This window comes from Arvicola amphibius, chromosome 11, assembly GCF_903992535.2.
Source record: "Arvicola amphibius chromosome 11, mArvAmp1.2, whole genome shotgun sequence".
In the NCBI taxonomy this organism is placed as follows: domain Eukaryota; kingdom Metazoa; phylum Chordata; class Mammalia; order Rodentia; family Cricetidae; genus Arvicola; species Arvicola amphibius.
Window position 1 is genome coordinate 103411657 of NC_052057.2, and position 18943 is coordinate 103430599.

Below are 18943 nucleotides of genomic sequence, written 5' to 3' on the forward strand. Positions count from 1 at the left end.
ATTATTTGCCAGAAAGTAACCTTAAAAGCAATGTTTTTTGTAGGAAGTTGAAGCTATCACTCTGGAGCTGGAAGAACTCAAAAGAGAACATGCTTCTAATAAACAGCAGCTTGATGCTGTGAATGAAGCCATCAAAGCCTATGAAGGTCAGATTGAAATGATGGCAGCTGAGGTAGCTAAAAATAAGGTAAGGATTATTGGTCAAATTAGAGAAATTAAAAACATTCAGAAAGGGTTTGGGTTCAAAGAGCACACTGAAGCAGGTTGTCCTTTGGGGTTAGAGATTTATTAACGCTGCAGAAGACTGCATGCTGGGAGATCTGAGAGACCAGGCCCCAAGGCTAGATACATAGTATGGTAGAGGGCTCCCAGGAGAGCTCTGGTCCCTTCCACAGAAAGGGAGAGTTCCTTGCCAAGTGGATGCTGAGTAATTCACAGCAGTGTAATTCTCAGTAGGGTGAGCTGCGGTTCTCAGACTAGCTAGGCTTGGGCGGGCGTGGTGCTTGCCTTGTGAGGGAGAAGGGAAAGGTCTCCTCCATGTGGGGTGTATAGAGAGGAGGAGCATGCCAGTTATCAGAGGGGAGGATGTGGCAAGGTCGCCCTCTGTCTCTTAGGATCTCATAACAGCCTGTAAGTTTCTTAAGAAAGTGACAATTATGTCCCCTGTTATTTTCCTGGAATTGGAGAGTTTGTTAGAGTCTGCTAGTTTCTGGGGGGTGGGGGTGGGATTGCTGCATAGCAGCTTTGTGAAAGGGCTGCTGTGGGTGAGTGTGGCCTGATGAGCTCCTAGCCTGAGACTCAACACTCGTCTACTTAGAAAACGTTGAGCTGAGGTGGCTAACTTGATACTTTAGGCCTTTCTACTTATGATCAGAGCATGAGGGGAAATGGGGATTCCAGGAAGTTATGAAATGACATCAGGGCTTCAGCCTGAGTCTGCTCATCCAAAACCACACAAGTAAATGAACCGAGTTTAAAGAAAAAAAATAACTGTTTGCAAATAAGGGTTGATCCCTAGGGGTTAAGAATTCTAAGGCAGCCTGGTGGTGGTGGCGCACACCTTTAATCCCAGCACTTGGGAGGCAGAGGCAGGCGGATCTCTGTGAGTTCGAGACCAGCCTGGTCTACAAGAGCTAGTTCCAGGCCAGGCTCCAAAGCCACAGAGAAACCCTGTCTCGAAAAAAACCAAAAAAAAAAAAAAAAAAGAATTCTAAGGACTGAGGTGATGGTCCTTAGATAATAGCTGATCTTCCTTGGAGCCCCACTCCACCCACAGAGCTGAGGACCAGGGAGATATAACTGCAGAATGTAATTGACTTGGTAAAGATTTAGGTTTCCGCGGGGGGGGGGGGGGGGGGGGGACTATCCACAGAAAGGTTATGTATGTGTGATGCCTGCTGAGAAAGAAAGAAATTCCTATTGACACCAGCCATTGGATGGTATTCAGACTGGAACTAAGTAAAACCCCATACTCAGATCCAGGTACTATCCTCTCTTCATAGTAAGCCTACCTGTGAGACAAGCACACTGTCCAGCAAGTACATCCCCTTCTGCCTACAGCATCTGTCTAAGCAATGCAGCACTGTAATGCAAAAATATAGTTGAAACTAATGAGGAAGAAATGATCCGTTCTCAGAAGCAGGGCTGTGAAAGTTAGGATTCTTATGAATTTTCCATACTCATACCAATTTTTAATTATCTGAAATTCTTTTGTACTATTTCTACCACTTCTGTAATAACAACCTTCATTTCTCAAGTATTTGAGTTGTTAGCTGAGATGCTGTTCTTATTTCTGGCGTGAGTTTCATGTTAATTAAATACACACTATATTAGTAGCAGAATAGCAATTTTTAACTACTTTTTCTGACTAAGAATTTATAATTTGTCTCAGCTTTATGGTTTGTGTTGATGGGATAATTTACAGTTTCTGTTCAATTTTTTTTTTTTTGCTTCCAAGGTAAATTTCAATTTTTGTTGTTCTGATATCCCTTATTTTGATCGTATATTTTTTCCTCTTAATTCCTTCCTCTGCCTTCTGCTGTGCTCTATCAATATCATGTTGTTTTGTTTTAATAGGAAGTTATAAGATAGATGACTTGATCTTGGAAGGTTGTTCAATCAGAATTTACTTTAAAAATGGAATGATTTTCCATTTGCTGATAGAGCAGATAAGCATATTCGCTGGGAGCTAAGGAAGAAGTGAACCCCCCCCCCCCCGTGTTGACTAATTTGCTTGAGATAAACCAGATTAAAAGCTCCATTTCTGCTCAGTCTGAAGTGACAGAGCATGTGTGTCTTCTACCAGTGCAGAAAAGACTGCCAGTCACACCTGCAGTGCACGTACATCTTGGTACGAGATTCTTCATAAGCATGCTCTCTCGACATAGTTAAGGCTGAGAAGACTGTGGTATTTCCTCTTTAAGGTAGCAGACCTTCATTCTTTTCTTCAAAGGGTTTTAAAAGCTAAAATATCTTTAGCTATTTACGATGAGGCTTGAATGTTCCTCCTGCAGAAGACAGTTAATGAACCCAGCTAGGCACTGAAAGGAGATTAGGTCTCTCTGAGCACATCTAACTTTCTGAGGTAGAACACTGTTCTTCAGAATTACGTTGTTTCCCTAATTGTCCCCCACACACCTAAATTGTCGTTGGTTTGTGATGACGTAAGGAGGTCATTTCTTACAGTCCATCTTAGCTAGAGATTCTGTTGTTGTGAGAGACACCGTGACAGAGGCAGCCCTTGTAAAGGAAGACATGTAGTTGGTGGCCTACATTTTCAGAGGTTTAGTCAGTTATCTTGCTGCGACAGCATGGTGTGCAGGCAGACGTACTGGAGATGTAGCCGAATGTCTGACATCTTGGCTTTGGGGCAGCAGGAAATCATTTGGCAGATTACTTAACTTGGTGTTGTCTTAATTCTTTTTCCCCTAATGTAAATATAAGTTGAACTAGGTTGTTGTTGTTGTTTCATGTGATCATGCTTAGTGAGTTTGTGATCGGGTCTTTACCAGAAGGACACTTAAAACCTAAGGTGAAGCTAAGGGGTTTGAGAGAGTTAGACTAAACCAATGCCATAATTAGTATTTGAGAAGTTAGGTAGCGTCCACCCTTGGAAGCAGGTGGTAGTGAAAGTCGGGGTGAGAAAATTTTCTTTTCTTCTGGTCTTACAACTCTTACAACAAAAAAGTTCTCTCGGTTTCTGATTTGACCGCTGTATTAAGATGAAGAGCTGTGCCATTTCTCGACACTGTTCATCTCCACCCTTACATCTGCGAAGGGGGAAGTCATATATCAGCCTTACATGTCTCGAGCCCTTACCGTTGTCCTTCCTAGATAAATGTTCTTTGGGGATCTGTCAACTTGTCGTCTTTTTAGCTATTTCGAGCCGCACTTTTTAATTTAGAGACATAGCAGGTCAGCTTTGTCCCAGGCATTTCATTCCACCTGCATTGCATACAGCTAAAGCTCTTGTTTCCAGCGTGAATTGTGTACCAGTTCATGAAGGGGTAGGCCAAGGTTTGTCGTGTGTTTGGATCCATGACTCACTTTATGAGGGTGTAAAATGGGAAGCGTTAGCCCTTTACCTGTACTCACGCTGACATGTTTTCCAGAAGTCTGTCAGACAAACTTGAGACAGAACTAAAATCCTTACGTATTACCTTAACTTTGTGTTTTTCGTTTTTGTTGTTGTTGTAGGAATCAGTAAATAAAGCTCAAGAAGAGCTGACAAAGCAAAAAGAAATAATAACAGCCCAAGACAATATAATTAAAGAAAAATGTGCAGAAGTGGCTAAACACAATTTACAGAACAATGATTCTCAACTTAAGATTAAGGAGTTAGACCACAGCATCAGCAAACATAAGCGGGAAGCCGACGATGCTGCTGCAAAGGTACGGTTCTGTTCAGTTCTACAACCTGGGGATCGAGTTGTTACCTCAGAGCTCTTAAAACATTCTGGCAACTCTTCAACAGGAAACACTACTAATGGCAGAGCCATAGCCTAAAGTCTATTTGAGTTTATAGATATATTAACTGTTCTAACAGTCATTTTCAGTAAATGGCCCAAATGATTTGTTTTTAAATTTAATTGTAACATTTATTCCTCTTTATGAGCTATATTTCTATATAATTGATAGTAGGATTGGTTTTTTAATCCATACCCATTGATAAAACGTATTATTATAATGATAATATACACTCATTATCTTATTACAAGTTGAATTTGAAGAACTCATAATTATGTATATATAAGTCTCATTTTAAGAGACTTTGGTTTTCAGGTTCCCTTATATTCAGGTGTCAATGCTATTTATACAACTTTATTGCAAATACAGTGCTGTGCAATGCAGTTATTTTAAAGTTACTCCACATTTGAATTGGATTTGAAGTCTTCCTTTGCTGTGGCACAGTACCTTGAGGATATGGTTGCCTATGTAGAATTTCTTCTATCAGACACTGTGCTGAAGATGCAAAGATGAGTAGCCTGTCCACACAGACCTTCAGAGATCTTACAGGCAGATCATCTCAGAAATTAGATAGGATTGGAAGTTTTAGAGGTCCCACTGCAGTGGAAGTTGTGAGGGTAAATAGATTGACAAGTATTACATTCCACTGATCAGAATGAATCTCACCCAGTTGTAGAAAAAAAGCATTAAGGATTATAATTTCAAGTTTGAAGTGGTTGTATTATATGGAAAGGTTACATTTTACCTTGTCAGAAGGGGTGGAAGTAGGAATAGTCAATATTTGAAGTATTTTTTTCTCTATGATTATAATTCTGGTATAATAATATAATAAGATAATTATTAGGTAGTCACAATTAGGTTTCCATGATTTCATCAAATATATGACTATTTCTAAGGAAGTTTTTCTACACACAAATTAATTTTTGCTCTTATAGATTGGATTTAGTAAAATCTGAACAAACTCATCTGACTTACATTTTAATAGAGATGTTTTGAATACACAAATGAAGCATCTTCAATCTAGAAATCCTAAGTGCTCCATAATTTAAAACTTGTTGTATGCCAACATGCCATAAGGAGAAAATTCCACACCTGGCCTCATGTACTAGGTCCGAATGAAAGTAAAGGAGCAGTAAAATGTCGTGTAAACTGTCTTCAGATACTGTGGGGATTCAGATACTGTGAGAAGCACTTTTGGGCCACACTGTTTTGGAACAAAGGACTCTCAACTTTGTAAACTTTCTCTTTCACTCATCGTGCTGCTGGGTGGTGGGAAGATCCTGGTCTGTGGAGTCTGTGTTTGGGTTTGCGATCCCCTGCAGAGGGCCCTTCCTTATTGCTGTAGATGGGCTACCCTAGCCTTTCTTTGTATGTATCATTGTGATTCCTTTTTTCTTTTCTTTCTTTTTCCTTCCAAATATTTGTTTTCAAAGTAGTAAACATTTAGGAAACTGGTTTGAAAATGTTTGGTTCAAATTCAATTTTAGTTCTTTCCTTTTTCACGTGTGGCCAGGTATCCAAAATGTTGCATGATTATGGCTGGATTAATGCTGAGAAGCACCTCTTTGGTCAACCTAACAGTGCCTATGATTTCAATACAAACAACCCGAAAGAAGCTGGTCAGAGACTTCAGAAGTTACAAGAAGTAAAAGAGAAGCTAGGAAGAAATGTCAATATGAGAGCTATGAATGTCTTGACAGAAGCCGAGGAGCGGGTGAGTCTGCTCCTGTCACTGTTCAGCCGTGTAGGACAGCGCAGTGGCTGTGGTGGAAGATGGCCTCTAAGCTGTGTTGTTGGTCAGACCTTGGCCTCACGTAGTAGGAGCTTGTGTTTAAAATGCATAGTGTGGTAGGACTTGTTTATTTTTATTATTTTAGATCAGGATAACTGAACTTTAATGCCCTTTTTTAAAAAGAATGTTGAAAGAAAAATGTTTAAAGCATTAGAAAAAGGTTGTCCTGGTTAGGGTTACTCCTGTTGTGATAAACTCTGTGACAAAAAGCCATTCGGGAAGGACAGGGTTTATTTTATTTGCCTTACATACAGGCCCTGGGTAGTCTATCATTGAGGAAAGCCAGTGCAGCAACTGGAGGAACCTGGAGGCAGGAGCTGAAGCAGAGACCACAGAGAAGTGCTGTTCACTGGCTTGTTCAGCCTGATTTCTTATATAACCCAGGACAGCATGCCCAAAGGTGGCCACTTCTCACAGTGGGGTAGTAGGCTTTCTTGCTTAATCGTTAAAGTGCCCCACAGACTTCCCTATAGATGATAGGGATCTCAATTCAAGTTCCTCTTCCCAGATGAGTCTAGCTTGGACAGGTTGACAAAAAACATAAAGAAGCCACCAAGGTTCTCTATTGATGAACAGTTGACCTCTCCCCACATGTTTTGTGTCCGTTTATATAAGAACTGAACTTACAGAATAAGTAAGCTATTAATGTAAAGGCTGCAGGACTGACTCAGGCCCTCTTGAGCTGTGGAACTAAGGAGAAATGGGCTAGGGGGGCATTAGCGAGTTCCGTGCTGTCAGTCGTGCAGCCCTGTACAGGAAGGCTGCGGTGCAGAAGATGAGAGCTGAGCTGAGGGGCTGATACTCAGATCAGCGGGCGCATTCCAGGAATGCAGCAGTGCAGGAAACATAGAACATGGGTGGGTTTTTAGGTTCAAAGGACTGAAAGAGACCAAAACTGCAGAACCCGAGGAAGACTGATTCTGTAGTCAGAGAGGTAAAGGCCAATTACTGTGTTACATAGGACATGCGTGTCACTGTGAAGAAGTAAAAGTTTATTCATGGTACTGCTGAAACTGACCACTTGTATTTTAGTTTTCTAGTTTTCGTGTGCTGTTCTCGGTCGCTGGGAAGAAAAGGACTATTAATATAGTCTAAATATTTTTAGGACTTAAAAATTCTTGGTTCTGGTAGTTGGGTTTTCCTATATATTGGTAATATATTTTTCTCATCATTTGGTTTGCATTATAGTTCTGGTACATTGTATCTTTCTAGGAAATAGGATTGTGTTATGTTTAAAAATAATGAAATTTTTTTATGACTGACTACATCCCAGAATGTGGAAGAAATTTTGTATTTTACAAATAAGTTATCCCATTTCCTCTACAGTATAATGATTTGATGAAGAAGAAAAGAATTGTAGAAAATGACAAATCCAAAATCCTTGCCACTATCGAAGATCTTGATCAGAAGAAAAACCAGGCCCTAAATATTGCTTGGCAAAAGGTACTTGTTTCCCAAAATGTAATCCCACGTCGAGATCGAGGATCAGATGAGCGGGTTCACACTGAGAGCAGCTCAGTGTGACTTGAGTGAGGCCTGTGCTCACACCTGAGTTAAAGCCTCCACCACTTCTCAAATGTGCCTTTGTCTTGACTTCACCACAAGATTTAAAGAAGCACGTTTATGTCACATCCTCATTTATCATGACTGTTACTTTCAAAGGAAGCACTGTTTATTCTCCTTCCTCTGTGAGAGTGCAGTTTCTCTATTGGAAGAAAACCTCAGTGCTCTCCAGCATCTGCTCCCCCACAGCTGCTTCACCCTGGAAGCAGCGCTCCTCACTTGACAGCTAGCTAGAAACAAAGGCCTTCCAAGGACACAGTTTCTCTATCTTTTGTTTCAGTTACCATTTCAGTACATTCCTATACCCCAATAAACTACAGTGCCAAACTACAGATTTGGGGTATGGTTGGCTTTGGTATAATTATGATGATCTGCAAGTTCCGTAAATTGAAGTTTAAAAAAATATAGTAAAGCTTTTCAAATAAAATACCGTTGTAATTGCCATGTAGTAACTATACATGTTTAAAGCGTATGCTGTGACATTTCAATATATGCAATATGTAATGATAAGACAGGCACACAACATACTCGCTTCAAACATTTAATACTTTCTACTAAGAACATCAAAATCTGGGTTAGTGGGGTTTTTTTTGGAACTATTTTGAATTTTTCGTTAATTGCAGTCAACAGTAGCTATCATCCTGTGATATCAAACAGGGAAATTCATTCCTCTTAATCTGAAGGCATGCCTGCACCGCCAGTTAACATCGCTCTTCTCCGCTCTTCTCTCCATTCTTGAGGCTCATAATGCCTCTTTCCTTCTAATGCTTACATTTCATACAGGTGTTAGTTAACATTTCTCATTGCTTGACAGAAGGAAGAGCTATGTTGGCTCACATTTTGTGAATATACTTTGTCATAGCAGAACGTCCTGCGGCAGTGGCTAGTGACTGATCACATTGTACCCACAGTCAGGAAGCAGAGAGTCATAGCTGTGGGGTAGTCTCCTCTTTAATTCAGTCTGGGACTCTAACCCCGAGCTACGTATAAGATAGGCCTCTTGTTTCAGTTAGACCTTTCCAGAAACGCCCTTACAGATGTGACCAGGGAGTTGTCTCCTGGGCGACTGCAGATCCTGTCAGGTGTGGGTGAAGATGAAGTGTTTTCTATGCTTATCAACTATATCCTGTTTTCACTGTGTGTTTATCAGTAGGCCCTAGGTTGGTGTCATGTTGTGACTCTGCATCTTTGCTGGAAGAAACTGGTCCTTTTTTTGTGTGTTGATCATTTTAACTTGAGTGAGGTAGTCGGTCATTGTGGTTTTGATTTACATTAGTGATGTTGAACATTTTTCCTTTACTTGTTGGCCTTTTGTGTGGCTATTTTGAAGAAATTTCTCTTCAGGTCATTTATCCATTTTTAAATCAGGTTTTGTTCTTAAGTTTAAGTTATGTGTATATCCAATATAGTAATGCTTTGTAAATTTTAGATGCTTCCCCAATTCTTCAGATTCTTTAACTCTTGCTTCTTCTTAGTTTTGGTTTTTGAGGTCATATTCTAAATATCTTGGTCTCTTCATAGTTTTTTTTACTTAATGTCTATTATATCTGATTTAAGTATAGCTGCTGCTGCTGCTCACTTTAGATTTCTGCTTATATGCTGTATCTTTTCATTTTCAGTGTGTGTGTGTGTGTGTGTGTGTGTATTGCTGGTAAACTTAGTTTCCTCCATGCATTGGATCACTGTATCTAACTTTTGTTTTTATCCATCACTTAGTCTTTACTCTTAAAGCAATTTAACCCCTTTGCCTTGAAAGATATTAATGGTAAAGATGTACTACCTCATTCCATTAATTTTTTCTGTTTTCATATCTTTTTCATTTCTTTGTTCATCTTTGTTTTTTGGTGATTTTTTTGTGTTGGTAGAATTTTATTCTCTTATTTGTATCTTTTCTATTGTGCTATAAACTTTTGTGTTTGTTTTGTGTGATTATATTCAGCATTTCTAGTGTAGAACTCTAAAGCGGGACCAGTTGGGTCATAAATTCCTTTAGTTTGTTTTACCTCAGAAAGTCTTTCTTTTTTCTGGTGGAAGCTTTGCAGGCTAGCTTTGTTTTGATTGCCGATTTTATTTTGTTTTCATGAACTTGAATATCATTCCATATTTAGCAAAAAATAATTTCTTGTATTTTATCTGAATAGACAATAAAATAAAAGTATTGAAGTAGCAAGAGAAACTACAGAATATATACAAATTTGGAGACACTAAGTACCCAGCTAGTGAATAAGGAATGGGTTATTGAAAAACTTAAACTTTTAGGTTTTGAGGCAGGGTTTCTTTGTGTAGTCCTGACTGTTCTGAAACTTACTCAATAGACCAAGCTGGTCTCTAGATCTGCCTGCCTCTGCCTCCCAAGTGCTAGAATTAAAAACGTGTCACCCAGCTAAAGAAACTTTTTAGCTCTAGATTTGAATGAGGTACAACATACAATAATATAAGAAGCATAATAAAAACAGTGTTATGATGGAAAATTTGACCTTAAAAAAAAAAGTAAACCTACATTTGAAAAAGTCAGAGTGATTATATAGTAACTTACTGATGCAGCTTGGGGCCTTAGAAAAGCAAGAGAAAGCCAAAGGCCAAATGAGTAGATGCAATGTCATTGTTAGGACATAAATTAATGAACTAGTTAGAAATGAAAAGGAAAATATACCAATCAGGGAGGTACAGAGTCATTAAAACAGATACCAGTGTGACTCAGAAAAGCATCATATTCTACAAAATTAGAAAATGTAAAATTAGTGAGCTTTCAGACTTATCCTACTGTTTTAGTTACCGTTCTGTTATGAAGAAGCACTGTGACCAAGGAAGTATTTAATTGAGGGCTCACAGTTTCAGAGTGTCCATGATCACCGTGATAGGAAGCATAGTGGAGCACAGGCAGGCATGGTAGTGGAGAAGTAGCTGAAAACATATATCCTGATCTGCAGAGACAGAGACACTGCCTGGGCTTTTGAAACCTAAAAGCCCACCCCTGTGATATACCTTTTCTAACAAGACCACACCTCCTGATTCCTCCCAAATAGTTCCAACTGGGGACCAAATGTATGAACATGTCGGAGTTGTTCTCATTCAGACCACCACACCTACCAAAATTCAACCATAGTGGGATTAACAGCTAGACATATAGCAAGCAATAGAATTGGAGAAGGAATGCTCAGTAGTTGTTGACTGTATCTGGCGCTCTCCTAATTCCCAGGGCTCACCAGTGCAGCTTTGAATATTCAGCATTCAAGTCAATCATTCTTCTCTTTCTCAGTGTTCAGTGATAACCTACTATGGTAGAAGCTATTTATATTGGCATATTTAGCTTTTTACCCAAGATAATATAAGTTCTTTAGTTAGGACCATATTCAGGAATACCGCTAGTCTTAAGCTGCATCTTTAAGTTATATAATAGGGAAACAGTTAATTATATAATTTGTAGAACAATTCCATGCCTAGACAGAATCACTGCTGAATCCCACCAAACCTTTTAAGAACTAATACCAGTGCTTCTGAAATGATTTTATAAAATCAAAATGGATGACATGCTACCAAACCATTTTTATCAAGTCACTATTGGTCATATCAAATCCTGTGAAACACACATATACACATACATACATACACGCTGACGAAAACAAAAAGAAATTTATAGGTCAATCTGCTTTCATGCAGAAACTTCACGCCCAAGTATTTTTATAGTACACATAGAGTTAATGGTTCCTAGAAGACACCTCCCAGTGGTCCCCAAATTTAGTACAATTGAGAATATTTTGTAAATTGATTTTGCTCTTTTCTAATTCCCAAGACTCTTGCGATGCAAATGATATCTGTTGACTATTCAGTATGTGAGTCATCATACCTCATTTGCTCAATGTTCAACAATAACCTAATACAGTAGAAGTTATTAATATTGGCATATGTACTTCTTTGGCTGAGGTAACATGTGTTACTTGGTTAGGTCCATAACCAGGAATACTGTTTGCCTCTAGATTTCCTAAGTATATTTACTTGTGTATTTTGGGTGCCTGCTGCTGAATGGAAAGATTTCCCTAGAGAACACGTCTATGAAATCTTGGAAGACAGGCATTTGATAAGGGGCGGTACTGGTTTCCCTGTGGTATTCTCACATTTGTCTTCTGAACTCTAAAGTTATTGGTCATATTTGTAAGACAGATGGCTAAATGGTGATCAGTGCAAGTATATGCACTGAATCATCCAGTATGCCATGAATTTGGGCCTAAATCTGTGTAGTCACCTGCTTCAGCAAAGCAATTCAGACAGGACAGTTTCCCCAGACCTTTTCTTTCTGACAGCACAGTTGACCTGCTGAGTTGCATGTATATGTACTAACAATTGGAAAGTGTTCTGAAGATTTAATATGGCTTTTTTAATCTATTTAATCTAGGTAAACAAAGACTTTGGTTCTATTTTTTCTACCCTTTTGCCTGGTGCCACTGCTATGCTTGCCCCACCAGAAGGGCAGACAGTTTTAGATGGTCTGGAGTTCAAGGTTGCCTTAGGAAACACATGGAAAGAAAACCTAACTGAGCTTAGTGGTGGCCAGAGGTAAGTAGTCCCTTTGTAATTTATAATTTCTCAGAGCTATTTTTTTATTTTTTAATTTATATTTTTATTATAATTCATCATTTCTTAACTCTAATTCTGTTTCAGTTTTGATTTGATTGGCTGCCATTGTAAAACTGGAAAAGCCTAATATATGAGACTACAAATTGGGTATTATCATTTGTTTAAATTAGACAGTAACAACTAGAGCTAGGGATATAGCTCATTGTTGGAGGACCTGCCTAGCATATGCAGGGCTCTGAGTTTGCTCTCTAGCACTGAAAGAATAAACAACAAGTATAGGAGAAACAACTTGTTAGACATTTTAAAATGAGCAAGTCATGTAGAAATCTGAACACCCGAAAGGAAAAATGAAAATGCCAGTCCTGTGTTAACCAGCTCCCTCCCTAGTGACAATTGCTGTCATCAGAATCAGGGAGGGGAAGCCAACTAGCATTTAACAGTATATGCCAGACACTTGGACTCTAGTTTGAGGAAGCTACAGAGAACTAAGCATTGGGTCCACATGTTCCTAAGATGAACACTGTTTTAGACAAATCTAGAAAACTGAATAGTAGACCCTGACATCAATTGTATCACACACACGCACAATAGTGCTCTTTTAAAAAGGTAGCAAAGAAAATACTAAACCTAATGTCTAACATTTAGTAAGAATTACAAGATACCAGGTGTTATCCTCACATCTGTATTGGAGAATGCCAAAAGCAAAGGAAAAGAAGATTGCCAAAATTGAGACCATCTTGGTCTGGAACAGTGAGCTAGCTCAACCTGGGCTACACAGCAAAAGCCTGTATTTAAAATAATAATAATAATAATAATATCAGTAAATTTGCAAAAGAAAACTCAGTGTACTAACCTAGAAAAGAATAATTCTTTAAAAGAAACTGACCTAGAAATATGAGACTTCAAGTGGATGTGAAATTAATCATTTTCATAATTAGAGAGATAACTTAAGAGAAAACCTGTTAAAAATAATCATGTGAAAGTGTAGAGGTAAAATATAACTGAAATGTATATTTCACAAGATTAATGAATTAGATACTATAAAATGAAGAGTTAACTTGATGTAGCAGTCAAATCTACTTAACCTAAACTCAGGAGGAAAAAAAAAAACCAGCAACAACTCAAAGTCAGTTTGGTGTTTTGTGGAAGCTGCCTGACACACATGAAATTAATATTCCAAAAATAGAGGAAAACAGGAAGCAGAAATATTTACAGAAATAATAACCCCAGATCTCCCAGATACCATGAATTATGTAAAGACCACCATTTGAGCTAGTCTAAGATAAGCACTTAGATATATTGATATAGCAAAGCATATACAAACCTGTATAGTTATAAAATTTAAAGACAGCCAGCAAAAATTAAATATCATGGAGGTAAGGATGATTTGATACTTTAGACTTATCCTAAACTGCCAGCTAGAAGTGTTAGAGCATTAAAAAGTGCCAAAAGAAAATGGGTCAACCTAAAATTGTATCTAAGAGGAACATTCATATTGAAGCCAATAAACTTTTTCAGACAAAAGCCAGAAGACTTTTATAATTCAGAAAATTATTTTTTAAATAGAGACCTGTTGTTTTTCCTTTTGAAGCTCTTTGTTATGTTTTGTGTAGAAATATAATCTATACATACAGTTTGTGTGTGAGTGTATTTGTGTAAATACATGTATAATTAAAATTTTATAGGGGTCACTGAGTCTTTATTGCTTCCTTAATAAATATATAACCACTCTCTTACCTGTAATCTAGGCTCTAAATAAACAATTGAGGTAGGGATAAATGTCATTTGTTAGAAAGGAACAAGATCTAGGACTGGAAAGATATCTCATAGGTGTTAGCATTGGCTGCTCTTCTAGAGGACATGGATGTAGTTGCCAGCACCCTTGTGGCAACTCATAACCATTTGTGACTTCTGTTGCACCGGTTATGACACCCTCTCTGGCCTGTGAGGATACGATGCATGTAGTGCACAAACATATATGCAGGCAAAACCCCAATACATATAATTAATTCGTTTTTAAAAATAACATGATCTTCAGTCAGTATAAATGCCAAGTGTAATGAGAATATTAAAATTGTGTCATGAAAATCATATGCTTGTGAAGAGAGCTTTGGAACCTAGAATCTTTATGACTTTGAGATGAGTCTGTGCTGTTTATCATATTAAGGACCTTGCAAAATTGCTTTAGTGTTTTGGTAGAATGTCTGTAAATGTTTATGGCTTTACCTCCTCCACCTTCTCTCAGGTCTCTAGTGGCTCTGTCACTAATACTATCCATGCTCCTCTTCAAACCTGCTCCAATTTATATCCTGGATGAGGTGGATGCAGCCTTGGATCTTTCTCACACGCAGAACATTGGGCAGATGCTGCGGACGCACTTCACACATTCTCAGGTAGGCCACTCCAGAAGATGGCTATTGACGAAGCCATCACTGTTAAGTTAGATATTTGGAATTGGTTTGGACTGTAACTCAATGCTGGAGTTCTTGCCCACCATGCAAATTATCAAAAAGAGGGTCAGACAACCGCCGGGCGGTGGTGGTGCACGCCTTTAATCCCAGCACTTAGGAGGCAGAGGCAGGTGGATCTCTGTGAGTTCGAGACCAGCCTGGTCTACAAGAGCTAGTTCCAGGACAGGCTCCAAAGCTACAGAGAAACCCTGTCTTGAAAATCAGTCTCCCTTGAAGGAAAGAGCCAGGCATTAACACTATTGACTTAACATGATGAAGAACACAACTTAGAATAGATTTAGTGAGGATATAAACATTTTCTGCAGCTGTTTGCCACAAGGATGCCAATCAAATAAAACTGCTTCAAGAATATATTTAAGATATCAGAAATATGTGGCACATAATGGGGGAACTTTGGTTTCTCTGGGCTAAAATAGGAATTCCTTAAAGCTAAAAAGGAGCTTTTTTTCCTCTTTTTTTTTTTTTTTTTTTATGTATCGTTGTTAAAGAAGCTGTAGCTGTCAAGCATGGTTGAATAAACCTACATGTAGTAGTACACTGCTAGGGTCTTGACTCCTCGTAGTCACTCAAGAATATATATTATGGCAGTTTCAGGGCACCTACAATTAAGTGGTACCTTTTCCTAAGTATATGAAGGTGGTGTTTGGACTCAGGTAGAACTGCAAGAATTTGTGATCTTCTTTGGTGTTATTAAACTCATCACATAAACTCATCACTCAGTGGTTCACAGCTCTTCTAGAGGACCTGAGTTCAATTCCTAGCAACCACATGGTGGCTCACAACCATCTGTAATGAGATCTGGTGCCCTCTTCTGGCCTGCTAGCATGTGTGCAGACAAAACACTGTATACATGACATGATAATTTTTTTTGGTTTTTTTTTTTTTTTTTTTTTTTTGTTGTTGTTTTGTTTTGTTTTTCGAGACAGGGTTTCTCTGCGGCTTTAGAGCCTGACCTGGAGCTAGCTCTTGTAGACCAGGCTGGCCTCAAACTCACAGAGATCCACCTGCCTCTGCCTCCCGAGTGCTAGTATTAAAAGTGTGCGCCATCACTACCCAGCTTAAATAAATTATTTTAAAAAGAAAGTTATTTCACTAAATGATTAGAGCTAATAATAAAATAGGTAATGCCATCCACAAAAGTCAGCTACTGGGAAGTAATATCCTTATATAATCAACACTGAAAGTAAAATGAAGAAACTTCTAAGATAAAAAGAACATTACTGTTCATTTGGATACATAGGGCCATACCTGTTTTCAGTTGGTATTTGAGAATGTGCATTTTCTTGGTGTTGTGTGTTTAAGGAAAGAACAGAGTGACCTCCACATAATGCTCTTTTTAAATTCAAATATAGTTATATCATTTTCTTCCTTCCTCTTACTCCATCCTCCCCTCCCATGTAACTCTCCCATTCCTCAGGATTGCCTGACCTTAGATGCAGGAGTTGTGTTACAGATGCATCAGAACTGTGAACCATAAGATCACTTGTTCTCTGCATTTTGACCGGTTGTGGTTTTCTAAGAAGATTTTTTGATGAGGTACACTCATCTGTGGATATAAGGATAAACATTTAAAATCAGTTAAGAATTAGGCTAGTTTAATAAATGGCAGTTGTAGGTTCTCCTCAGAAACCCATGACCTCATCAGCCCTGTGTAGTTGGCCACGTTTCCACTCCCAGGCATGATTTTCCTTAAGGATAATTAGAAAGTTATTGATTACTGCCAGTGTATGCATGCCACTGTTGCACCATTAGGGTTATCATTGCCATGCTGGGTAGGACTGGTGGTTGCTTCTTCTTCTATGGAAACTTGCATGGCACCTTCTGATACCATGAAAGCTAAGTCTCAGGGAAGAGTTTTTCAGGTCAGAACCAGCGAGTGTCCTCCAGATCCTTTGTCCAAAGTACATGATGTCCTCAGCAGTAGTGTATCTTCCACCAGGGGCAACAGCAATAACCTGTGGAATGTTTTGGGAGTTTCTTGGACAGTCCTGACTAACAACTCAAAATGAAGCATCTCATATCCACGTGTCTAATATCAGTGTGTTAGTCATTAGCTCTTAGGAGAGGGGAGTATTGTCAGCCCAGATGGGAAATTTTCAGTGTGTGTGTGTGTGTGTGTGTGTGTGTGTGTGTGTGTGTGTGTGTGTGTGTGTGTACAATATTGAACTTGGTTTGAACTCCATCCCTAATAAAGCCTTCCACAACTCACAGTTTACCATTTACCCTGCTGTTCTTTCTATCCCCCTATGAGCCCCCCCGCATGTTCTGTTTTGACTTTTGTGGTCTCTGTTTAAATGCTCTTATTTAAGAGAGTGAACTTCCTTAATGTTTTTGCTTCTTTCTCTTCCCTTAAGTTCATTGTGGTGTCCCTCAAAGAAGGTATGTTCAACAATGCAAACGTCCTCTTCAAAACCAAGTTTGTGGATGGCGTTTCTACAGTAGCTAGGTTCACTCAGAGTCAAAATGGGAAGATTCCAAAGGAAGCAAAGTCCAAGGGAAAAGAGCCCAAATGAACATGTGCTGGAAGTTCAGAGAACAGACCTCTTACCTTGGCCTGCTTTTACACATGAATGTTCAAGAATTTGGGTCTAAGTTGTTTATATAATAGCATCATCATTATTTTACTTAAGTCTTCTTTTATCACTTGTAAAAGAATAGATTCCTCTTTTCTTACCTAGTGTGATTATGATCCAATTATTGTATCTGTGATTACATGAATATCATCAACTTTTTTTGTCTTAGAAAAATCTTGTATTAAGGAACCTGAGATATGCCTCACTGTTAAATTCTGATGCAAAAGCCAAAATATAAAGAAACAGATGAAGTTATAGGAAAACTAGCTGACAGCATTTAACTAGTTTAATTTCTAAGGGCAATATTAATGAATTTTCTTTTGCTTATAAAATCATTTGAGTATAGAATATTTATAAAGCATGTCTCTGAGCCAACAAAGGGAACACAACAATGATGGATGCACTGAGCTGAGACTAGACCTGTGGGAATACCATGCCAGATTCTCAGATGGGAAATGGAGATTGAGAAAATGTTTCACTTTAATGGTGTTGGGCTATCATGTTTGTATATGTGTGATAATTGATTGGTCTTTGGGAATTTTAATAGAAGCTTGAAGAGAAATGTGCTACACTGTTTTACACTTGTTTCCCTTGGTATTACTCTATCTAAAGTCCTCTAATATTTTTTTAAGGTTTTCGTCAGATTTTTCATAATCCAATCAATAGCCTTTTGGTGAATATAGGACCTAGCAGATTAAGTGAAAAATATGTTTTGTAAGAATCTGATAAACCTAAATAAATCTGTCTTTTCTACCAAAATAGCCCAAAGGCTTGATGATTGATTAATTCTTAGTGCCTTCTGACTGTCCTGATAAAATGTTGAGACTCCTTTAGGAAAGCAGGAGGTGGAGCTAATACTCACCTGAGATCCTCACCTGCAGTTCTAATTCTAAGTCTCTCTAGACAAAATTCCACATCAACACCTCCACACTTGGAATCCTCAGAACTCTGATGTGACCTAATCTAATTTTACATATTTTGGCCCCATATTTCTTCCTGCTATATAAGCCTTAGTTGTGTGATGTTCTACTTTTTCTCATACATTATAGAAACCCTGAGTTTGACATTTCTCAAACTTCATTTGCCATACATATCTGTGATGCCCTTAGGTAATTTGTACCCTGGGACATATTAGAAATGATTTTGTCTAGAGTAGTTCTGTCCACTTTGGGTGAGAAGAAACTAAGCTGTAAATACTGACCTACAGACAGTGTTGATCACAGATAATGGACATTTCCCCAAAGTGTTATAAACTGTTGATCAAAACAGTTGTGTCTAGTCACAGTGTCAGTGACACAGTATTCTAATTTGATCACAATCTAATCAATGCGAACTGCTAATATTTTAGATTACGCAGTTATAAAATAGCATTGAATTGCTGTTTTAGCCAACATTTTTAAAATGACTTATAAGGTTGACCATTTTATGTGTTCTCCTTTCTTTGACTATAAATTATTTCCTTGTATGCTTTCCTGTTTTTTTTTGTATTGTATATAATTTTGCTCTTTGAAAATTTTTGTGCATATATTAAATTTCTGTAAGACATTAAATTTTTGTAGTAATGTTTTTTTCAGTGTAAGGAAGTTGTGGTATTTTATATATATATATGGAGATATATATATCTCCATAGACGGCGAGTTAACGTTAATAACTTAAGCCAGACGCTTTTCATTTATATATATTTTCTTATTTAGGCCTCACATAACTCAATGAGGTAATCTTTATCAGCATTGTATGACTGAGGAATCACTGAACAGAGTTTAAGTAACTCGCACACAGTAATAACACTTAGAGGATGGCTGACTCTAGAAGCACTGGATGCTTAGGATGATCATGCCTAATCCAGAAGTGTAGCAGATTGGGAGGTACCTTACTTGTTTTTCTAATACTGTGATAAAACTCCGTAACCAAGGAGATATATATAGTATACTGACAAACTTTATATTGATGAGTGTTCTAGAGTTACTACATGTTATACTTTCTTTTGCCAAGGAGGAACAGTG

At 38.2% G+C, this 18943-nt stretch overlaps 1 protein-coding gene across 2 annotated transcripts in view; it reads left to right on the forward strand.

Moving 5' to 3' along the window:
- Smc2 (structural maintenance of chromosomes 2) overlaps positions 1–17701 on the forward strand; it is a 40578-nt gene extending 22877 nt beyond the window's left edge. For both annotated transcript variants that reach the window (XM_038348094.2, XM_038348095.2), the window contains exons 19-25: positions 44–187; positions 3697–3891; positions 5480–5680; positions 7085–7201; positions 11715–11875; positions 14142–14289; positions 16722–17701. In XM_038348094.2, the coding sequence (XP_038204022.1) occupies positions 44–187; positions 3697–3891; positions 5480–5680; positions 7085–7201; positions 11715–11875; positions 14142–14289; positions 16722–16880 (1125 nt within the window). In that variant the 3' untranslated portion in view covers positions 16881–17701. The remainder of the gene's footprint in view (positions 1–43; positions 188–3696; positions 3892–5479; positions 5681–7084; positions 7202–11714; positions 11876–14141; positions 14290–16721) is intronic.
- Positions 17702–18943: the final 1242 nt, after the last annotated feature.